General features: G+C 39.9%; 1 protein-coding gene across 1 annotated transcript in view; it reads right to left on the reverse strand.

Moving 5' to 3' along the window:
- Positions 1 to 23,869, reverse strand: part of PPTC7 (protein phosphatase targeting COQ7) — a 40,107-nt gene extending 16,238 nt beyond the window's left edge. The window contains exon 1 of the mRNA XM_026018814.2: positions 23,340 to 23,869. Within this exon, the coding sequence (XP_025874599.1) occupies positions 23,340 to 23,562 (223 nt within the window). The 5' untranslated portion in view covers positions 23,563 to 23,869. The remainder of the gene's footprint in view (positions 1 to 23,339) is intronic.
- Positions 23,870 to 24,370: the final 501 nt, after the last annotated feature.

A 24,370-nucleotide genomic window follows, 5' to 3' on the forward strand; every position in this document is an offset into this window, starting at 1 on the left:
GTGGTTGAGCATCTGCCTTCGGCTCAGGGCGTGATTCCAGAATCCTGGGATTGAGTCCTACATTGGGCTGCCTGCATGGAGCCTCCTTCTCCCTCTGCCGGTATCTCTGCCCCTCTCTCTGTGTCTCTCATGAATAATAAATAAAATATTTAAAAAATATTTATTTATTAATCTTTGTTCAATTTTATAAGAATGTAAACTGATTTTTTTTTTTTTTAAGTGCTGATACTAAATACAGCTAGCCAGAGCTGGCAATCATTTAGAATATCCAACACAGCAAACTTTAATTTCAAATTTTGGTCAGTAACTGTGAAATAAAGAAAAAAATTAAAAACATACCCCATCCTCTTTACTCCTCTTTCAGAGGCAATCTCTATCCTTTCTGAACAGGCTTGCACTAAACACAACTGCCACTACCAAACAGGACTACTGAGCCTTTGAAATGGTACTGATCCAAATTAAGAAGTCATCAAAGTATAAAATACATATGGGCTTTTGAAAACTTAGTAAAAAATATTTTGGATATAGTGTACTAAAGGTTAAAATTAATTTCACCTGTTCCTATTTTTAACTAATGCAAATACTAGGAAATTTAAAATGACATGTGTGGTTCACATTGTATTTCTATTGGATAGCAATGGTAAAGAGATTTTTACAGGTCCATAGAGCTGTTGATGAGTTCAGAGTCTCCACAAGACTCCTTTACCAAGAGGAAACTAGTGTTCAAGAAAGTAAGAGATCAAAAGTCAATATCATACTATCTCCTATTCAACCCCTTGCAAAACACTAAGCTAGTTGTTCAACATTAAAATCAATTTCTGTTTACTAAATTCAAACAAACTGAGGGAACTAAGAGATCAGATATATACATTATTAAGGATTTAAATGACTATATATGAACCTTTCTGGAAGGACCTATAAGAAGTATTGATAGTAGTTTTGGAAATAAGAGACTGAAAGTGATCAGTGAACAAATGGGGAGATTTTAAGTTTTTACCTCATACTGCTCTACATTGTTTGACATCTAATTTTATAATGATCATGTACTGATTTTATAATAAAAATTAAAATATTGGATGCCTGGGTGGCTCAATGCTTGAGCACCTGCCTTTGGCTCAGGGTGTGATCCCAGAGTCCCGGGATGGAGTTCCACATCAGGCTTCCTGCATGGAGCCTGCTTCTCCCTCTGCTTATGTCTCTGCCTTTTTCTCTTCGTGTCTCTCATGAATAAATAAATAAAAGCTTAAAAAAAATAAAAACATTAATTAGGAATTTTATAATTTTTAAGGCTTGCTGAACATTAAACATCCACCCCACATCATATTCAACCTTTCACACACATTTTAAAGAACCTATTTGGTACAAAAGTAGGAGAGTGCCTATATAATGCATCCCTGAAAAAAAAAACTGACTTAACATGAAATGAACACATGATATTCAGTGTTTTCTGGGAGAAATGGAATATATCCTGAAAAACATGAAAGGAAACATAATTGAAAGAGAGTATAAAAAGGTGATAGACAACATCACTATTGGGGCAGCAACCCCCATTTTTTGTGACCAACCAGTAAGCAAAATTTCACTATGGGGCAATTCCAAATAAGTTGATTAAAAGATATGATGTCCAGGGGCACCTGGGTGGTGCAGTCAGGTAAGCACCCTACTCTTGGTTTCAGATTGTGATCTCAGGGTCACAAGATTGAGACCTGAGTGGGGCTCTGCACTCAGTGAGGAGTCCGCTTAAGACTTTTTTTCTCTCTCCCTCTCCATCCCCCCCCCCCCCCCCCGCCCCAGCCCCCTGTGCACACTTGCACTCTTGGTCTCTCTAAAATAAGTAAATCTTAAAAAAAAAAAAAAGATATGATGTCTGGGATTTCAAAATAATAGAGAGGAGGAGTGATGGGAGGAATGGATGAAACAAGATTGGCATGAATGGATAACTGAAGTGGAATGAGAAGTACTTTCATCTCTCTACTTTGATACATATTTGAAATTTTCCATTATACAAAGTTTAACTAGAACTAATGATGAGAAAGAAAAAAGATTCTTCTGCTGGCTACATGGAGAGCAAGAGCAGAAAACAAGGATGAGTCAGGAGTCTATCTTAGTAGCTTGGTCATGAAATGGTGGCAGTGTAGTCAGAATGTAGGGATTTGAGATCCAGTGAAAGAGAAGGATTTACTGGTGTACTAGATGGAGGCGGGGCAGTGGTGGAGAGAGAGAAGTATCAAGGATGACTGAAGTCTACCCTACCAGGAAGAAATATTACTTTTTTTTGTTTTTCAAGCAGTTTTGAGGATATCTGGAAATTCTTTTTTTTTTTTTTTTTTTTAATTTATTTGAGAGCAAGCCAGCGAGCAAGCATAAATGGGGAGGAGGATCAGAGTGAGAAGCAGACTCCCCACTGAGCAGGAGCACGATTCAGAGCTTAATCCCAGGACACCAAGATCACAGACCCAAGCCACAAGGCAAATGCCCAACTGACTGAGCCATCCAGGCGCCCCAAATCTGGAAATTCTTTTTTATTACTTTTTTGTTGTTAAAGATTTTATTTATTTATTCATGAGATGGGGGAAGGGGCAGGCAGAGACACAAGCAGAGGGAGAAGCAAGCTCCATGCAGGGAGTCCGCTGTGGGACTCGATCCCGGGACTCCAGGATCATGTCCTGGGCCGAAGTCAGGCACTAAACCGCTGAGGCACACAGGGATCCCCCAAATCTGGAAATTCTTAAGAGAATTTAAGATAGTTTAACAGACGCTTCTTTTGAGAAATATTATGGGTAAAATTTCACCATTATTTTATTTATTTTATTTTTTAAAGATTTAATTTTTAAGTAATCTCTATACCCAACATGGGGCTGGAACTCACAACCAAGAGCTGCATGCTCCACCAAATAAGCCAGCCAGGCACCCCTCACTATTATTTTAAATGCAACAATTTGTGTTAAAATACAGAATGCAATTATAATCCTTGCAATTCCATCTGATGAATCATTCATTCTTTTCAAATGACTGCCTGCCTGAGGAAAGAATTTCTCTTTAACCAGTCTCTAATCTAAGAGCCACAATTTATTTTAAATACAAAGTGGTTTCATCTACAAATGCCCTTTACAAGAAAACCATTAAAATCTGAGATAATGTTGAGAGTTGATCCTGGCACTCACTAAATAATCTGTCAGCAGGTTATAGAGTCTGACCTGACACAGCCCTTCAACATTAATCAGATTTCTCCCAGAATAGAGTGTAACCTTTCAAGCACCTGTTTGCTTTTCTATGGGAAAAAGATACCCGGCAAAGCTCCGCTGGCGAAATCTTTTAAGGGGAAAAATGAGATCCAAAAAGCATATGAACTGTTCAATAAAGCTGTGGGAAAAAGTCCTTAGTATACATAAATAATTTACTTACAAAGAACAAGTTATATAATAGGAAGAGACCTATTTGGGATTAGAATTAGGCTAAAACCAGAATAACCTACCACAGGTACATTTGAAACCTAGTCTAATTCATATTAGGCAGTTATTTCTACAAGGAAATGAGTATTTCCTCTCATGCACAAGCAAAAGCTTCTATCCATAAAGGGAGAACACCTTTTAAACCGTGGAATTAATTTAGAAATAGAGAAATTTCATTCAGAATACATTTCAAAGGTAAAGAAAACAACTGTTAAAGGAGAGACTGCTTAAGATACCAAAGATATGAAACAGTGCAAAATATGAATATCCCTAAGAGCAAATGGAGGCCACATTAAATATTAGGAATAGAGAACCGAGGGAGACACATCCTGCCTGTGAGAAGCTCACCTTCTCTAGTGGGCAGTGACTACTCACACAGGAACTAGACAAACAGCTCCCATAAATGCTGCTATAGGGGGGTAAAGAACAAATGGTTAATGCTGCACGGGGCACTGTGGGAATGGAGCAAGCCTTTGTTTAGGAAATAGTATACAGATTAGGCCCTGGAAGGTAAGTCAGATTTCCACAGGCAAGGGAGAGTAGTAACAGGAAAAGAATGGCGGGCAGTTAGGTGTGGCTGGGGTTTGGGTAAGTGCTGAGAAGTTGAAAAATGCAGGACAGATGCTGAAGTTGTGGAGGGCCAAAAACTGTGATCCAGGAACTTAATTTTTTAAAAAAGATTTATTTATTTAAGAGAAAGAGAGAGCATAAGCGGGGCAGGGTGGGGGAGGGGAGGGGCCAAGGGAGAGGGAGAGGGAGAGAGAAATCCTCAAGCCGACTCCCTGCTGAGCATGTGAGCCTGACTGTGGGGCTCAATCCCAGGACCGAGATCATGATAGAGCCGAAATCAGGAGTTGAGTGCTTAACCAGCTGAGCCACCCAGTCACCCCTATGATCCAAGAATTTTAAACTTTTTTTTGAAGATTTTATTTATTTATTCATGAGAGACAGAGAGAGAGAGAGAGAGACAGAGGCAGAGACACAGGTGGAGGGAGAAGCAGGCTCCATGCAGGGAGCCCAATGTGGGACTTGAGCCTGGCAGGATCATGCCCTGGGCCGAAGGCATGCGCCAAACTGCTGAGCCACCCAGGTGTCCCGAATTTTAAACTTTATGCTATAGACTTGTGCTTTCTGATATGGAAGCCAACAGACAGATGTGCCTATTGAGTTAGAAATGTGGCTAGTTTGGACTGAGATGTGCTGTTAAATGTAAAACACACTGGATTCCAAAATATAGTACGAAAAAAATAGTAAAATATTTTAGTGATAGGTTTATGCTGACTAGATTGAAATATCATAGATATAGTGGGTTAAATATATATATTAATTAAAATTAACTGCATCTGTTTCATTTTACTCTCTTAAATGTAGCTACTAGAAAATTTAAATTACACATGTAGTTTACAGTATATTTCTATTGGACACTACTGCTATAGACAATAAAAAGTTATCAAGGTTTCTGGGTAGAAGTGATATAATCCAATCTATCTCTTAAATATTAAAAAAAATTTTAAAAAAAGATTTTAGAGGGAAAAAGAGCAACAGCGCACGTGCACATGGGGGAAGGGGCAGAGGGACTCCCCTCCAATCTATCCAATCCAATCTATCTCTTAAATATTAAAAAAAAATTTTAAAAAAGATTTTAGAGGGAAAAAGAGATAGCAACAGCGCACGTGCACATGGGGGAAGGGGCAGAGGGACTCCCCTCCCAAGCAGACTCCCTACACAGAGGAGCCCCACACAGGCCACAACCCAGGAGATCGTGACCTCAGCAGACACCAAGAATTGGACACTCAACCGACAGCCACCCAGGTGGCCCTCTAACCTGTATTTTAGAAAAATAATCCTGATAGCAGTGGAGAGAATGGGTTGGGAAGAGTTTGGAGGTCAAGCATCAGCTGAGAGGTTTTTAGGTTAGAGGTAGCAAGAAAAATAGAATAATCACTGGAGGGCAGCCCAGGTGGCTCAGTGGTTTAGCACCGCCTTCAGCCCAGAGTATGATCCTGGAGACCCAGGATCAAGTCCCACATTGGGCTCCCTGCATGGAGCCTGCTTCTCCCTCTCTGTCTCTGCCTCTTTCTCTCTCTGATGAATAAATAAATAAAATCTTAAAAAAAAAAAAGAATAATCACTGGAAATACAAAGGAATGAATACAGAAAGATACCTGGACTTGATATCAATATATTTTATATCAATAGGTTTCTGGATTTCAGGAATGAGTACTGATTAGATGATTCCCCAGTTGGGAAAGGGGTGGAAATGCCTTTGGAAAATACTGAATTCTGTCTTGGGTATGCAGTTTTAGGCATCAGAAGGACATTTTTGTGGAAATGTTCTGTATGAAGTCAGGAACTCTGAGTCTGCAACTAGGAAGGCAATCGGAGCAAGATATTTGACAAAGGTCGGGAGCTGACACTATTAGGGGTGGGTGACAGGCTCAGGGAGCATAATTATAAATTCAAGAAGTGGGTATAATAGGAATGAAAATTCCTAGCCAAATAGCTCATTTGTGAATTGCATCTTACCCCAGGCATCAAATTACAATCACAGATATGATAATTGATTGAGTTTAAGGAAGTATCCAGTTTGGCACAATGATATAATTTTTTTAGAGGCGAAAAGAGGTGAGGCTGCAAAGATAGGCTGAGTTAATAACTGGGAGGGCATTGAATGCCAAGAGAGAGTTTACACTGAATATAGAAGCTACTGTAATCATCTTATGTCTCCATTAATAACATTCTGTCAGCATACGTCTAGCTTAAGCGTTTCCTTTGACCCAAAAATCCAATTAAAATAATTATTAGATTAAGATAATGGTTACATATCTGAAATAGTCAAGCCAAAGGCTGACAGGAGACTATAGAGTACAGATAATTCCGTTAGGTGTATTATTTGCATAGAAATGTCAATCTTATGAGGTGGGAGATAACCAGAAAATATACATGATAATTACGATTTTTCACATAATATTTTGGTTAAGTTTCTCGTAGACTATTTTTCTAAAGTGAAGAGTTAAGAGAAAAGGAGAAAGGATAATTCTGGTTTCCCATTATTTAAGTGTATCTTTATAAAAAAAAATTCTAAAAGTAACAGCCAATTTTCATTTTTCTAATTAACACACTTTTGTCTTTGCCTTAGTTATAATCATTTAAAAACAAAATTTTGCTGCACTTTAAAAATCATTTAGCTTTTTATTAAACTCAGAATTTTATTTACTAGCTTTGTTTTATGCCAAAAGATGAAGGAAAAAAGGTTTGGTGAGTTGAAATTGTGGAAGCTTAAAAATCCCATTTTTCCAATTACTTATGATCACCTAACTGTGTAGCTGCAAAAGGCTCACCCTGAAAGACTAAGCCAACATTAGCCTGTGTCTCTCTAGCATTGTCCTCCATCATTAGCCATGAGCATCATTGCCATTCTTAAGCCCTTCTACATTATCTTCAGACTGACATACAATTAGTTAAAAAGCAAACATTTTCCAGAAGAAAGTGATACCTAGAGAGTAAATTAAGTTTCAATTTCAATTTTAATATATGTATCAGTAAAAAAAAAATTGACAATTTTATTTTATCCAAAACTAGATTCTGGCAGAATTGTGAATACTAAATAGTATCCAAAGGTAATAGCTTTATTGCTTGCATCTTTGATGATCTCAAGGCACTTTAGATTGAGCCTCACACTCTAATGAAGCAAGACAGTTCTGTTGTTTTTCCATCAGTGAAACATCTATCTACTAGGATGGGTACTTGATAGTGAACTGAAATTCCAGAAGAGAAACTGAGTAAGAATATGGCTGGATCACAAGAGCTGAAAAAGGAGGGATAAAGATATCTGGTTTTAAACTTTCTGCAGCAAGTATTCATCTAAATAAGGCACTGGCTAGGTGGTATTTACTGCAGTGCTACAGCAAGCTTCTTTTCAGATGAAAAGGTTCTTCTTCAAATACTATAGTGTTCTCAGAGCCAACCTTATTTGTCTAGAGTCATCACAACATGAAGCTCTATAACTAAAGAAAAATGAGATCAGAGTATAAACTCAATTTCTATCAAATAGAACAGATCATATTTGTATCAACATTGCTAAAGCCTCAACTATTTGGGCATTAAGAACACTCCCTTGTGATTCAGGACTGTGAAATGTTGTATCTGCAAATAATTATCCCAATGGGAACAAAAAACAGGATTACTGGAGAAAAAATTCAACAGTTGAGTTATTCAGAAAAGTACAATTTGCTTTGACTAACAGTCCTTTCAGTTCTCTACAGGTGAAATTATATAGATGTTTCCCTTGCTTTAACAAGCAAGTGAGGGACACCTGGGTGGCTCAGTGGTTGAGTGTCTGCCTTTGGCTCAGGTGTGTGATCACGGAGCGGGATGGAATTCCGGAATGGCATTCCGCATTGGGCTCCCAGCAGGGAGCCTGCTTATCCAACTCTGCCTGTGTCTCTGCCTCTGTGTGTGTGTGTGTGTGTCTCAAGAATAAATAAATAAAATCTTAAAAAAAAAAAAAAAACAAGCGATATATTCCCTTTGCAAAGTTTCCCCAAAGCAACCATTCTGCATTAATCACAATGAAACCTGGGATCCCTGGGTGGCGCAGCGGTTTGGCGCCTGCCTTTGACCCAGGGCGCGATCCTTGAGACCCGGGATCGAGTCCCACATCGGTCTCCCGGTGCATGGAGCCTGCTCCTCTCTCTGCCTATGTCTCTGCGCCTCTCTCTCTCTGCGTGACTATCATAAATAAATAAAAATTAAAAAAAAATCACAATGAAACCTGCTTCTTGTGATTCTGCAGAGATCGAGTCTATGTCAAGAACTCAGGATCTTTAAGCAGAACAGCTAACTCAAAAGCTGAGGCAATGAAACTCAGAGTGGAAAGGAAGAAAGGTTCAATCCCGTAATAAAATGTGTGAAAGTGGAACCTATAAACAAAACTCAAATTCTGCTAAATGGAACTGTCTGAAGCAGTTAACAAAACTCAAATAAGGGTTCCAAAGGAATAAATGGTCCATTTTATGTTACACAATTTCAAACAAAATAGCTATTCCCTTATAGTTAACAATTACTTCATAATTAAATTAAAATGTATACACATACATACACTCATACCTACTGTCCAGAATACTTCATTATCTAGAGACAGTAACTTCCAGACTATTGTGTCCAGTTGCTTTGCCTTAAAAAAAGCAGTGAAAAATGCTGGAAAGAGGATAAGGAAATGATAGTGTGAAGGCAAAGAAACTCAAAGTCACACTTTCTTTTTTGGTAAAAGATTTATTTTATTTTAGAGAGAGAGAGTAAATGAGAGCAAACGGGAGGTGGTGGGGAGGGAAATGAATCCCAAGCAGACTCAATTTCACAACCCAGAGATCATGACCTGAGCCAAAACCAAGAATCAGACACTTAACCAAATGAGCTGCCCAGGTGCCCCCAAAGCCAACCTTTTGATTTACTTATTTTTGATTTTTATTTATTTATGATAGTCACAGAGAGAGAGAAAGAGAGAGAGAGAGAGGCAGAGACATAGGCAGAGACATAAGCAGGCTCCATGCACCGGGAGCCCGACGTGGGATTCGATCCCGGGTCTCCAGGATCGCGCCCTGGGCCAAAGGCAGGTGCTAAACCGCTGCGCCACCCAGGGGTCCCAAGCCAACCTTTTAAAAATAAAAACATTCTTCCTCTAACTTTAGTTCTGTTTAAATACCAAACACTTAAATTGGAACATCTGGCTCAATGTGGCCTGGAGACCTTGATAGACTTGGGTGGGAATCATACCTTCTCACCACATAAACTGAAGAGTTGAAGGTGAAGTCAGAAAAAGTCACTTCACTCCTTTCTGAGCTGCAACAGTATCTTCCTCAAATGCTAAATGATGTTAGCAATGCTTTCTGAACAGAAGGGAACAACAGGTAAATCATGGGCTTACACTTATTGTGAATTATGGACAGTATGGGCAAGTCCTTGGTGTGTTATAGAATTAAGTGTTTCTATTAAAGCCGGGGCTCCTGTTAGTTTCTAGATATTAGAAAATATTATAAAACACCTAATAATTTAACATTTAAGTAAGAAAATAACAGCAATTAAAGTCTAGCTATCTGATGTGTACCTACTTATACTGGCCCTTTAGGCTAAGGGAGAATTTTTCCTTCTGTTTATAAGATTAGATCTAGAATTCCGGTCTTGAAGGTTAACCTAATATTTATGACAATTAAGCTATATATCCTTGACCTAACCCCAAAGAGGGTACTATTTACTCCCCTGCTTTTCTCATCCCTCTATAAAAATAAAAGCTGGCCTTCACTAAAATACCACCCTCTGGGAGAGGTTAAAAGTCAAATGTACCCCTGGCACAGACACTCTTTTTTTTTTTAAAAAAAACGAGAACACAATTTCTTGAATAAGCCTGCCAAGTGGAGAACTGTCCATTATTTTCTAAATACTAATTATATTTTTTTCCCTACATGCTGTTAATTTAATTAATGATTACTGAGTGGTAGGAACAGGTTTTTTCTTCTTTTTATTTTCCACATTTCCCATTTTTCAATAATGAGTATGTATGTTACCTTTATGGAAGGGATTATAAAAACTAAATAAATCCAGTTAGGATTTATTTACACTTACATTCAATATGAAAGTTATTCAATACAGTTTACTGAACCTTTTCTACATGCATGACACTGTAGTGAAAAACAGCTAAAGGGATTTACATATAATAAAAGTTCCTGCTCCTGGAGCTTAAAATCAAGCAGTAGTAACTGTGGTAGGGGAAAGAGGTTTGGAGAGGTTTACGATAAATGGCTCTAAATATGCATCAATAAAAACTATAGTAAGAAGATCATCTTATATCTAGCTAAAGGAATCAGGAAAAGTATTCATGGAGAAAAGTACCTGATATGAGCCTTAAGGATGAAAACATGAGTAATGAGGGAGAAGGCTGAGGATAGAGGCAATTTGGGCAGTTCCTTAAAATTCTGACTAATATGGATATAGTACAGTAATAAAAGGTGAGGTTACAGCTCTAAGAGCAGAGAAACCTGACCTCCAGGTAAATGCCTATTACATTCCTGCCAGGAACCTCCAACCAGCAATCAGTCCAAATGATGTACTACAGGAGTTCAGGCATAAAGGAGTTCCCCAGAAGGAAAGGGCTGGCCCTGAAGCCACTCAAGTCCCTATGGCCCACTGAACTAGTTCAACTGAGGCCTTTATTTGGTTTAATGAAGGGGTTTTGCTCAACTATTAGCCTAGGAATAGCTAAGTCAAAGTACTACTCAGATTCAGTAAATTTAGATCACATCAATAAAACCAAGTTTTAAATGGTCATTTGACTTGAAAAGCAGTGTATATATACACTAGGCAAGGGCTTTGGAGTCAGATCTGGATTCACGCCTGGGTGGCTCAGCAGTTGAGCGTCTACCTTTGGCTCAGGGCAGGACACCAATCCCCGGATCGAGTCCCACATTAGACTCCCTCCAAGGAGCCTGCTTCTCCCTCTATGTCTCTGCCTCTCTCTTTGTGTCTCTCATGAATAAATAAACAAAACAAAAACCAAACAAACAAACTGCAGCTCCTGGACTAGAATGAAGTGCACCAAGAGTGTCCCTAGGTAGCTAGCTCTCTGAGCTTTAGTATCTTCCCCTGTAAAAGGGTATAGTAATGGATATCACAGGGCTGATGTGAGGAACAGGGATACTGTGTTAGAGTGCCTGCCCCATGCTCAGCAACCAGCCCACACGCAGTAAGAGTTATGTTTTTCTTTCAGAAAGACTAAATAAGGGCAGCCCAGGTGGCTCAGTGGTTTAGCACCTCCATCAGCCCAGGGCCTGATCCCGGAGACCCGGGATCAAGTCCCACGTCGGGCTCCCTGCATGGAGCCTGCATCTCTCTCTGCCTGTGTCTCTACCTCTCTCTCTCTCTCTGTGTGTCTCTCATGAATAAATAAATAAAATCTTTAAAAAGAAAGTCTAAATAACAGCATATAAAACAGTACAGTCTGTAGCAATCAGAAAAAAACAATCTTTGATCAGTGTTTGTAGTTTACAAACACTATTCTGTGGTCACAACCAAAAGACAATTCTCACTCACAGATAATGTGTAAAAGATGAGTGGTCCATTCAGCTCTTCCCATCACACATCCACCACCATTCAACATCTCATTAAACATTTAACAGTAACTAAGGGACAAACTTATGTCTCTAAAAAACACACAAGGAAAAATAGATCCACCTGCACTTTGGAGAAATCAGTTTTCTTTTTCCAGAAGTGACTCTGAAGTAACCTTATTTAACAAGTGTCCCTTAAGTGCCTGCTGCCTCCTATGTGCCAGGGTTCAGACATAGATATTCCTTATTTTAAATGGAGAATCCTATAGCAACTAGTGATAAATAAATTGGCCTAAACCATTTCCTTAGATATCTACAATAATTATAGCACCTCTATCACAACTTTCCTGTCTCCTTTCTCCTTCTCTATAATGTGACTCCCCTTCAGGGCTGAGTCTCTTTCACATTGACAACCAACTACCTTTTTTATCTCTGGGCTGACCTAGTACCTGGCACAAAAGTTCTCAATTCTTGCCACACACAGAGATTACCAAAGCCCCTCCTCCTGAGTCAGTATGTCCAAAGTGGGCCCCGGCCTCCCAGCAAAGTATGGAACACCAAACTGCACAGGTGAGTCTAATGAGAATCACTGCTGAGCACTCAGAATTCAGTAAAGGCCAGATGGGCTTCAGCATTCCATGAGTTAGATGATTCTGCCTCTGAAATGCCTCTCCCACCAAGCAATCTCCTGTTTCCCCATTCCCAAATTGATCCTTCTCTTGCATATTCTAACCTGATTAATGGCCCCAGCCCACCCACACTTGTAGGCTAGAAACTTAAGGAAGTTTCCTGATGCAAAACCTCAAAATCAACTTCATCTTTTCTCTTTCACTCTCTTCGTCCAATTATCACTAAGTCCTATTGATTCTATGTCTGCAATGTTTCTGAAGCCCAACTACTTAGTTTAAGCCTTTTCTAGCTCAGACTATTTCAATAGCTTTCTATCTGGTCTTTTGCTTCCTGTTCTCCCATTATGTTCTCTGTATCATTTTCTTTTTTCTTTCTCTTTTGCTTTTATAAGATTGCTATATCCATGTTACTCTTTAATCAAATACCTTCCATGTATTATTTACACTGTTTTTACTTGTATATGTAAAAATATTCTCTGGAAGGATACACCAGAAACTGATACTATGATTTTCTTTCTGGGAGAGGAACTTTGCAGCTAGAAGACGAGAGAGAGAGAATTTTCACTCTGTACCCTTTTAAATTTAGAATACCTTCTGAATTCTGTACCATTTGAATGTGGTGTTTCTTCAAAAACCACCAAACTAAAAGCAAAACAAAAGCAAAAACATCTATAGCTTCCTAAAAACAAAAACAAAAAACCCCAAAATGAAACCCAGTTATTTAACATGGCAATTGTGACCTTTTGGTCCTCAACCTATTTTCTAACAATTCTCAACTGCCCTCTCGAACCCACTCAGCCAGCCCAAACTACTCTCTAGCCAAAGAGCCGTAGTTTGGAGAATCTGTGTCTGCTGATCCCTCAATCTAGAGAGCTTTACCATTCTTCTCACCTTTCTCGATTACTGAAAAACCCATCTATTGAGACCTATCTCCATGCTTCCATAATACCTAATGTGTGTGTATTCCTTATAGTGTTCCTGTGGCCTTCCCTGCCAGACTTCAGAACTTTAGTCTGTTTTGTTCTTGGTCTTCTCCACAGCACCTGTTAGGGACTTAGAGGAAACAACCAGTAAACAATGAATTTAGTTGATTGTATTGAAAAGTTAGAATACCAACACTCTCTGGTGTACGAATTTTCACCTGAGAACTCCAAAAAGAGAATGAACCCAGTATTTCACCTTAGAGTTACAGAAGGTGGTGTGCCCCGGGTTGGAGCTAGCTACAAGACGCTCCTCTCACAGACTGCTGTAAGAAAGTCTGATGGAAAGAACCCTGAAAAGGAGTCAGGGGATGACACCACTTCCAATTTTCTTTGCCACTACCTGGTTATAGGACACTGGCAAAATCACTTCTCTAAGCTTTAGTTTTCTCATCTGTGAAATAAGGGGCAGGAGGACAAATTCTCTCAAGAGTTCCTTTTTCTAAGATCTAAGATTCTGGGATTCTGTGTCATACTGCAAGAAAAGGGAATCTGTTTTAGAAACTATAAAATAAAGGTTACCGTACAACTATGCCTTACTTTTCACACACAACAATACATTTATTCCAGATACTAATTTTGAAGCAAAGGCTCCATTTCAGCCTTCTGAAATTTCCCTTTCTCCTTATTACACCATCAAAGTTTTCAGAGGCGTTTCAATAATGATTCAGAGAGTAAAAATACTGCCCCACGTCCTTTTACTTTAGTTCTAACCACCTAAAATGTTAGAGAATGTTTCTTCTTTAAGCCTAACTAACCAAAGACTAATTAACTAATAAACCTAACTAACAAAAAGTTCAGCCAGCCATTTTTCAATCTGAAATTCTGATAAAAGAATAAAAGATGGCTATGGATTAGTATTAATTTACTTCACTGAATTCAAATAATCTGTAAATAGATTAATACGTATACATAGAATGTATTCACAAAACAATAACTTTGTTATGCAAAGACCATTGTTCAGTGAATTTAGTGTATACATGAACAAGAAAAGCAAGTGTAAGATCAAAGCTGCTGCTCAAGAACCAAGAGAAGTGAATTTTTAAATACAATGTATGCATCCTTGTTTAGACTTCATTTCATAGAAACACTGAAGACCAAATTATCAATTAGTGGTCAATTTAGAGGCCATGAACAGTTTTCTAGCTCTTACGCAAATAGCTCACATCTATTTTCTTATCCAAAACTGCTATCCAAACATTGATGTGAAAAGAGAAGCACTTTTTGTTTGCCTCATTCAGCACAGCTAATCTTTTTCATTTACATTAAATGACAGCATAGACTAATTCTGGTAAGTCAAAAAACTTCCCGATGATAACATCCTTGAAAGATCAAAATGTATTGTCAGAGCAGCACACATACACACAAAGAAATTCTCTTTCTTTTCAAAATAGTCTGTTAATGAGTAGAAGAAAAATCGGTATAAAAATGTGTTGGAATTGGCCTGAGTCAAAATAATACTGGGTCTTTCAACAGAAAGCACTCTTTGTAGTAAGTCACTTTTGTAGTCTCTGGCAAAGTTTTTGCAGTCATTTTGTAGTCCGTGGGATTCATACCAACAATTCAATCAATTCTAGAACTATTCACCAAACTTATTCACCACAAAAACAACTATTTAAGAACCTAGTAAATTTATAAATTGTTAAATGTGTCAGACTCAAGATCAACAATAAGCTTTTGATGAGAGTAAGTTCATTACAATTGGACACGTATAAATTAGCATAACCTTTCTAGAGGGACCTATGCTAATATTCATATCAGAGACCTTGCAAATGTTTATAGCCTTTGACTCAAGAACTCGTCAAGGAATTTATTCCAATGAAATATTCAGAATGCAGAGATATTCATTCACTTTAATGTTACTCAAAACAGAAAACTAGAAATTGGGGTGCCTGGCTGACTCAGTCCATAAAGCTTGTGATTCTTGATCTTGGGGGTTGTGAGTTCGAGTCCCACATTGGGTGTAGATATTACTTAAATAAAAGAAAACTGGAAATAATCAAAGAACTAAAAATAGAGGATTGGTTATTATACAAATTATGGGCTATACATGCATAAAAATAGGATGCAGTTATGCTCAATTTACATTACATAAAAATAACATTACAGAGCAGAATATACATGTTAACACAATTTAATAGTATGTATACATACAATTGTATATACACAAAAGCTGGCGGAAACCACACTGACTATAGCTCAGTTATGAGTTACAGGGGTTTTATACTGTGCTTTTATGAACATGTGTTACTTTTATAAGCACAAAACAAAAGCATTTACTTAAAAGCATTAGACACAGAAGAAGTAACTTAGGTACAAGTCCCAGCTATGATACTAGCTGTACTGACCTTATTGATGAGTCAACTTTACAGGTAAGGAAACAGATGCAAATTAAGTGGAGATAAAAGCAGCTATTCATAGTTAAAAGAGTAAATAATGTAAAACACAAAAAACACTATAAAATTTAAAGCACTATACATAAAGCACTGATAAGATGAATCATATTTTGTGTCAAAATATTGAATAAATGCTTAGGAAAAACAGAGTGAAGTACTCTTTATTCTTTAAGGAAAAGCTCTGTATCCCACCTCTCTATCCACCCAAAGTCCTATTTGGGACCATATTCAAAAGAACTGAGCATCTTTTCTTCTTCAGAAATTTAAATTAAATTGAAAGAGCTGTGCCACCTGCCAAATCAATTTTAAATGATTAAGTATGTATTATCAGCCTATAGCCCTCTACAGTGAGTCAGCTTTTGCAAAAAGTCTTGATTTATGATGCAATTCTGTAAATTGTGTGCATCATTTAATAGCAGGAAAATGATCTTTGCTTTCAAGAAGATAGAAAACTACTTTATTTTTAAAATATTTGATAACTCCTAAACAAGACAGATCACTAAATTTTATTACTAATGACAAAAAAATAGGATCCAGGGCATCACTTCTTAAGATGAGACCAAAAGCTAACACTATTTTTGAAAGGCAAACTCACAAGGCACACTGTTTTCAATTAACTAGAATTTCTCATTTGAAAAGTCAAACTTCTTTAGAAAGAAAATACTGTTAATTTTCTAAAGCATTTTCCTGAAAATTCTGAACCTAAAGTCCCAAGTAAGGCCTCTCTAAAAGGCATGGGGACCTACATAAAATGCATCTGACATTTAGCTTGAACCTGACATAAGCCTTTACTCAAAGGACACCTTTGTTAAGTCAAATACTGTAGCCTGAGTATAGTGCTTCTTGAGTCACACATGAGTACAAACTCCATTTGGATACTGTTGCAACTATTCAAGTCATGTATTGTCCAGTTTCATAAAGCAGTGCTAAAGTTCAGGGAACAGCTTCCTTTGATCCAGCCCTTTCTGCCTCCCAAAAAACCCCACCATAACCAGCTAACCATAACCAGCATTTTACCTTCTACTACAATTTAAAACTTTTTTTTAATTTAAGACTTTTTAACAAAAATATATTTTCTAAAAAGTATAAACAGTAATTCAAAATTCAATTACTTGTTCTATAAAAAAGATTCATCCAAAATCCTTTAAAAAGATGAACACAGGGCAGCCCAAATGGCTCAGGGGTTTGGGCGCCGCCTTCAGCCCAGGGTGTGATCCTGGAGACCCAGATGGAGTCCCAAGTCGGGCTCCCTGCCTGGAGCCTGCTTCTCCCTCGGCCTGTGTCTCTGCCTCTCTCTCTCTCTCTGTTTCTCTCATGAATAAATAAATAAAATCTTAAAAAAAAAAAAAAAAGAAAAAGAAAAAGATAAACACATTGAGAAAGGCTGAAAGTTAGGAAATTGAAAACTAAGCTTGAGAATCTCTATATTAAAGACTGAACAAAGGAAAGTAGTTTTGACAATATAACAAATGAGGAAATAACTAAAAATGGGTAGCCCCGGTGGCACAGCGGTTTAGCGCCGCCTGCAGCCCAGGGCGTGATTCTGGAGACCCTGGATGAAGTCCCACGTTGGGCTCTCTGCATGGAGCCTGCTTTTCCCTCTGCCTGTGTCTCTGCCTCTCTCTCTCTCTCTCTCTCTCTGCATCTCTATAAATAAATAAATAATTAAAAAAAAAAAAGGAAATAACTAAAAATAATGTGCCTTATAAGAGCCTTATAAAAAGTACAATATATCTGTATAGCAAAATGAGAAAAATATCAGAGAGCAAGAATTTAAAAAACAAACAGCAAAATTCTTCTATCCTTCAACCTTGTCATCTTACTTATTACACAATGACGGAACACCCAGGAAAGTCAGACAGCAACTAGTCAAATCTGTGGCTTTTTTTTCTTTTTGGTCAATGGCTTCTCCCTGCTGTTTCTAAGAGTCCTAGAAAGCTTTTTTACTAAACCCACAACTCTCTATTTCCTTAATATTCCACAATTTTCTCTTGAAAGCACATAGACTATGCAAACAGGCATATTTAAAGTATTCATTAATCTTAGAACTTACATTTGATTGGTGCCGTTTAAAAAATATTTTCCCTTGGATAAAATAATTATATTACAAGTATATAAAAATAATTATATAAACAACGACTATATTCCTCAAAAAGTTATAGTTACAATAAGCCCCAACAGTTCCATTTCTAGGTATATACCCAAGGGAATGAAAAATATATGCTCACACAAAAGCCTGTACCTGAATGTGTCACAGCAGGATTATTTACAACAGCTAAAAAGTGGAAACAACCCAATGTCCATTAACAGATGAATGGATAAACAAAATATGGTATATCCAAGCAATGGAATATTATTCAGCCATAAAAAGGAACACTGATACTTCAAACTATAATGTGGTTGGATCTTGAAACTATACTAAATGAAAAAAGGCAGAAAGACCACATTTTGTATGATTACATTTATATGAAATGTCCAGAAGAGGCAAATCCATAGTCAGCCTACACTTTCTGTTGCCAGGTGTTGAGGGAGGGGAGATTGAGGAATGACTGCTAAAGCAGGGGGGTTTCTTTTGTGGTGATGAATATGCTCTGGAACTACTCAGTGATGGTAGTTGCACAACCCTGTGAATGTAGTAAATGCTACCAAATTGTTTTTTACTTCAAAAAGGAAATGTTATGGCAGATGAATTCTATTATCTCAGTTTTTAAAAATTCAATCAGGGTCATGTCTGCTGTCAAGAGATAGATCAGGCTAAAATTTCAGAAAATTATGACTATATAATAATGAGACTAGTTTCCTGACATGGTTTAAAATCTAGCTGAGGGAGCTCCAAAAACGTCTTCTTCAAAGGCTTAAATTAGCACACATGCACTCTCTCTCAAGGTTACTACTTTGTTACTAAAAGGATAACTCGCTTTCAGATACTGAGGACCTATCAAATATATGAAAATTATCATGACTTGGAAAACATAAAATTCTACCTAATCTATTCACTTCCTAAATAAACTTTTGATCCTTACATTGCTCATGTAATCCTTATACCTCAAGATAACTACTTTTTTTTTTTTTTTTAAGATTTTATTTATTTATTCACGAGAGACCCAGAGACAGAGGCAGAGACAGAGGCAGAGGGAGAAGCAGGCTCCATGCAGGGAGCCCAATGTGGGACTCGATCCCGAGTCTCCAGGATCACACCCTGGGCGGAAGGTGGCACTAAACCGCTGAGCCACCCAGGCGTCCCAAGACTACTTTTTTTTTTTTAATTTTTTTTTAATTTATTTATGATAGTCACAGAGAGAGAGAGAGAGAGAGAGAGAGAGAGAGAGAGAGGCAGAGACACAGGCAGAGGGAGAAGCAGGCTCCACGCACCGGGAGCCTGACGTGGGATTCGATCCCGGGTCTCCTGGATCGCGCCCTGGGCCAAAGGCAGGCGCCAAACCGCTGCGCCACCCAGGGATCCCCCCAAGACTACTTTTAAGATTGGCATTACTCACAAAATTACTTCAAAAATCCTAGCCACAATCAATATCATATTCAAAGACTAGAATATGAAATTGTTTTCACTTCTCTTTAAGGTTTCAAGTTAAATCAAGCTTCAATAAACATCCTGCAGTTATAAGAATTACTTTACAACTCTACTCAGAGATCAAATTTTACATGGCATAGACCATGCTGTTATTTTTTAAAGAAGTGGTTTCAGTAAACTGTGGTTTAGTATGCAGGAGTTTTTGTTGCGTTTTAATTATGAGTCATAGTGTGAATAGAGACGTTGTAAATACACATACACACACCCTTAAGCAGGAAAAGCATTAGAAGAACAAACAGTACCTGAAGAGACCGGTTTTGAATTCACCTTTTTTTTTTAAATTTATTTATTTATTTATTTATGATAGTCACACACAGATAGAAAGAGACAGACAGAGACATAGGCAGAGGGAGAAGCAGGCTCCATGCACCCGGAGCCCGACGTGGGATTCGATCCTGGGTCTCCAGGATCGCTCCCCCAGCCAAAGGCAGGCGCCAAACCGCTGCGCCACACAGGGATCCCGAATTCACCTATCTTATCAAGAAAACTTAACCAGTGATACGACGGAAAGTGGACTGTAATGGGCAGTCTTGGTGCTAGTCCTAGTTCTGCCATTAACTAGTGGAATAACCTTAGCAAAATCATTTGACCCTCTGTAGGCCTCCATTTGTTCACTGGACTCCAAGGTTTCTAATTTTTGATTCTATTGTTAAGCAGGTTAGGGCTGTGGGAGGCCTAGCAATTACACACTGGGCAGCTCTCATATTTTTGTGTACTTAGGCATCTATGCCATATAGAGTAATGAGAGAACTCAGGATTAAGCACAATAAAGAAAAAAGAAAAGTGCACACAGTTCATAGTTCCTGCTGGTATTGGTTTACTCCTGTTGGACCTAATAAAGAGAAATGACCTTTGCCAATTTTCCAGGGGATAGGATTGGTTCCTATGTCTCACCACACCCACCATAGTTGGTTTTTCCTAAAAGAAATCCAGTGGGGACTCTACAAAAATGTTGTAAAGCACCAAGTACTTTTAGTCACTGTATACTACTAAAACAGATGAATTCTAAATTAAAGAAATAAAACAGCTTTTTCTAATACAAAAAGAAACAGCTTTTATTCCAGTCAAGGAGTTGCAGATGAGCACAGTGAGTTGCACATATATATAGCAACAAACAGTGTCAACCCAAAGAAAATGAATTAACCTGTGGTACTAGAAGGTTCAAAGCTCTGAGGTTCAACATATTATTCAACATAGTCTTTTAATGCTTTTCAGTTTACAACTCCAACTTCCAGAGAAAATACATTATTAAAGACTTGCTGAGATGCCTCACCTCCTTCACGGCAAGAAATAATCAGACCTACTTGTGATGAGATAGTATCAATAAAATACAAGTCACCATCACACAAACTGGCTTGTGGAAGCCAAAGATCAAATGAGGCCTACTCAGAAGCGGTTTCAGGTGGCACCCCAAGATGGCTTTCTGGAAGAGCTCCTCCAAAACAGGACAGTCCTAGAGAACCTCTCTCTCCTGATTTGTATACCAAACACACTCATACACTCATTCTCTCTTTCTCTCAAAATGGTTCTTTGTCAAATAAGGCCAAAGACCATCCCTAGGTCACATAAGCAATGCCTGCCTGGTTATGCCTGGCAGCATTCCTTTTGGAGGGGTTACGGAGCTGCAGTTCCTGATCTAGTCCCTGTGGATGGACCTCTAAGTGGTACACAGATCTGGGATCAGTGAAGTCCCTGAATGCCTACGCAAAATTTCTGTCTCTATGCACATTTTTCTGGAAAGAGAGCCCTTGGGCAGTCAAAAATCCTCAGAGGCCATGAACCAAGAAAAGTTAAGAACCACTGGTTTAGCACCAAATATAAAACAGGAGAAATATACTGAAGGTACCCATGTGAATAAGATAGGAGGTAATGCCTGTTATTTCAGGTGAAAAAAAAGAAAAAAAAAAGGATATGGTTGTTTCAAAACTTATGATCATTTAATGATCATAAGTCCCTAAGGGTCTGGTAGTCCACTCCCTTCATCCTCTAGCCTAGTTGAGGAAAAAGAGCTGAGAGGCTTTTGCCCAACACCACATACCACAGAGCCAGGCTGTAAAGCTGAGGATCATATTTGGCAGGGTTACTGCCAAGATGGTACATTTATACTTTTTTCAAAATGGGTTTGACCAAAATTCCCCATATCCTTATAAATACCCCACTTCACTAAAAGGTAGCCTTCAAATATTTTAAAATTAAGGGGGCATGTGGGTGGCTCAATCAGTTAAGCATCAGTTTTCAGCTGAGGTCATGATACCATGGTCCTGGGATGGAGTCCCACATCCCCATATCGGGCTCCCTGCTTGGTGGGGAGCCTGCTTCTACCTCTGCCTGCTGCTCCCTCTGCTTGTCTGCTCTTTTTTGCTCTGTCAAATAAATAAACGCTTAAAAAAACTTTTTAAAAAAGATTTTATTTATTCGTGAGAGAACCATAGAGAGAGGCAGAGACATAGACAGAAGGAGAAGTAGGCTCCTTGCAGGGAGCCCGATGTGGGACTTGATCCTGGGACCAGGGATCACGCCCTGAGCCAAAGGCAGACGCTCAACCACTGAGCCAACCAGGTGTCCCTTAAAAAAAAACTTTTTAAAAAATTAAGCTTAAGCATTGAGATTTGACTCATTAAAATGTCCCCAAATCACCAAACTGCAACTCTTTCACAAAAGCCAGCACACAGATTTATAAGGGGGAATGTTAGTGGCTCATTATCACCTATCCTGTTGTACTGACTGCAATCTGAAAAAGCAGCACAGGTCACAAGCTCATTAAACGAAGCTTCTAAATGTAATGGAAAAAGACAGCTACTGACAGCCCTTTAAAAAAGATACTGAGTCAGGGTCAAGCTGACTTCAAAATGGATTTGTATGATTTCTATCTACAAGCTCCTTCACCTAAGGAATCCTCCCCCACCCTCTTAGAGTTAACATCAAGAGTCTTGCCTAGAAGCTAAATGATTTTTCAACACAGGTAATGGGGTCATTCATAAATTAAACTGAGAACAACCTTTCCAGTACCATGTTCACAAACACTACAATGTAGTAGAAACAAAGATAATAGGCAGTTATTCTGAGATCAAATTAAAAAATAATGATTGTCATAAAAAGTTACAGGACCATTTGTTCCAATGCCAAACTGTGCCTCAGCCCATGAAATTTAAAGTAATCAAAAGCTCAACCTTATCTGAGAAGCGAAACCAAAGTGACATTTGAACCCAAGTTCAATGACAGCATGTCCTTCAATTTCAAAGAAAAGTGCTTTACTCATTAAAGAAGATTTAATGACATATGATTCTATAGCATACACATTGTCTCCAAAGAGGTACATTATGATAAACTTTCTGATTGCTTGTGAATTATATTTAGCCCTTTTTATAAGCTCTTAACGCTAGTCTCCCAGCCTCAAAGGTGTAACAGGAATAGGCAGGCCTTTGGAAGCACCTGTGGCCTGAAAATGCTTTCACCAATCCTCAAGGCTTTCTTGGCTGCAATTTGAAGAAGGTTCGACCATTCTATTTTGGGTCAAGGAGACTCCCTTCCACCCCAAGTGACCTCAAGCGGGCAAGAGCAGTTTGGGAAACTACACTGCGAGTGTTTTTTTCACCAGGCCAGCGCCACCGCCTGCGAGACTCCGAAAAGGATGGAGACCCGGGCACCATCGAGGCGGCAAAAGAATGCGGCTGGGCTGTCTGGGGCTCACGACAGTCAGTCCGCTCTGGATCCTGCAGCCTGTGGCCAGGCTGTGGCGTCAGGAGCACGCGAAGAGTCAGAGATCTCCGGGGCACGCTGAGGGAGGAGGCGGGGAGGGAACAGGAGCGAGGTTAGGAGTCTGCAGGTGTCTCCGGGGGAAGGGAAGAGGTCGTCGGGACTGGCACTGCCAAGTGACTAACAGTGCGGTTTTGGACTCGGACAAACTGGTCACATTGTCAGGCTGTGTGACCTTGAGCACAGAGCTCGACCGCTCTGCAGCTCAATTTCCTCATCTCTAAAATGGGGGTTGTTCCAAAGGAAAACGCACCTTGGAACGCTTGGCACGGCGCCTGGCACATAGTAAGCGCTCCCTCCCTACAGCTACTACTGGCTCTCGGGCTCCTCTCACCGCCCGGAGGAACAGGGGAAGAACTCGCGAAGCCCCGAGCAGGGGAGTCTCCAGGAGGCGGATCCGGGGCTGGGGCGGGGGGCCCCGGGCCGGGGACTCACCGAGCACGTCTGCCGAGCGGTGCCGGGCCACGAAGCACGCGTCGTCCCCGTAGCACGCGCCCTTCTTGAGAAGGCCCTTACGGAAGTCTTTGCCGAAGCCGCAGCCGGCCGTCACCAGCCCGTAGTCACCGCCGCCGCCACCACCGGCCCTGGGGTCGGTCTGCGAGAGGCCGCCGAGCACGGCGCGGGCCACCAGCCGCCCGTACGAGAGGACCGAGAACATCGCCGCCGCCGCCCCCCCGAGGAGGCGGGGGGCCCGGGGAGCAGGAGGACGCGGAGGCCCGGAGCCGGCTCTCTCCTCAGCCGCAGCAGCGCCGCTGCCGGGGCGCTCCTCAGGGCGGCGCACAGTCGCCGCCGCCGCCCCTGCCCGACGCGCGGGGCCTCGCACACGCTCCGCCGCGCGCACCGGAGCCAGAGCGAGGTCAGAGCCTGCGGCTCCTCCGCCTAAGCCCAACTGGGATCCCGGCTGCAGCCACCGCTGCCGCCGCCATCTTCCGCTCCACTAGCGTGTTCCGGGCCGCGCCGGTAGCACCGCCCCCTCCACGGCCCCGCCCACGGCCCCGCCTACGGTGTGTTCCAAGCCACGCCCCCTCGGGCTCGGTGCCTTTTGCAGTCTCCGAGGCTAGGCTTGCGCAGAGGGTGTGGACGCAATGTCTTCTGGGAGTTGTAGTCGCTGTTTACTTCACTGCCTAGCATCCAGGACCTAGGAGGATTCACCCAGACGAGGGACCTAAAATTAAATTATTGTGAATTACAGGTGGGCTGTTTGAAAGTTTCCTTCCTGTTTTAACCATATATTCTAAAGGCTATTGTTTTAAATAACGCCACCATCCCTTCAAAGGAAAACCCAAAAGAAACCAGCGTCAAGTCATGTAGTATTACTCTGTAGTACATTATATTAAGAAACTGAAGTACACATCTCTAGTGACATCTCCAGAATTTATATATTGGAGGGGTTTAGAGGCGGATATCTGGAAAGAAGAGCCGTCTTGTATATTATTTAGGAAGATTCAAGGAAATATTACTCTCCA

The sequence above is a fragment of the Vulpes vulpes genome, chromosome 10, assembly GCF_048418805.1.
Source record: "Vulpes vulpes isolate BD-2025 chromosome 10, VulVul3, whole genome shotgun sequence".
Lineage (NCBI taxonomy): Eukaryota > Metazoa > Chordata > Mammalia > Carnivora > Canidae > Vulpes > Vulpes vulpes.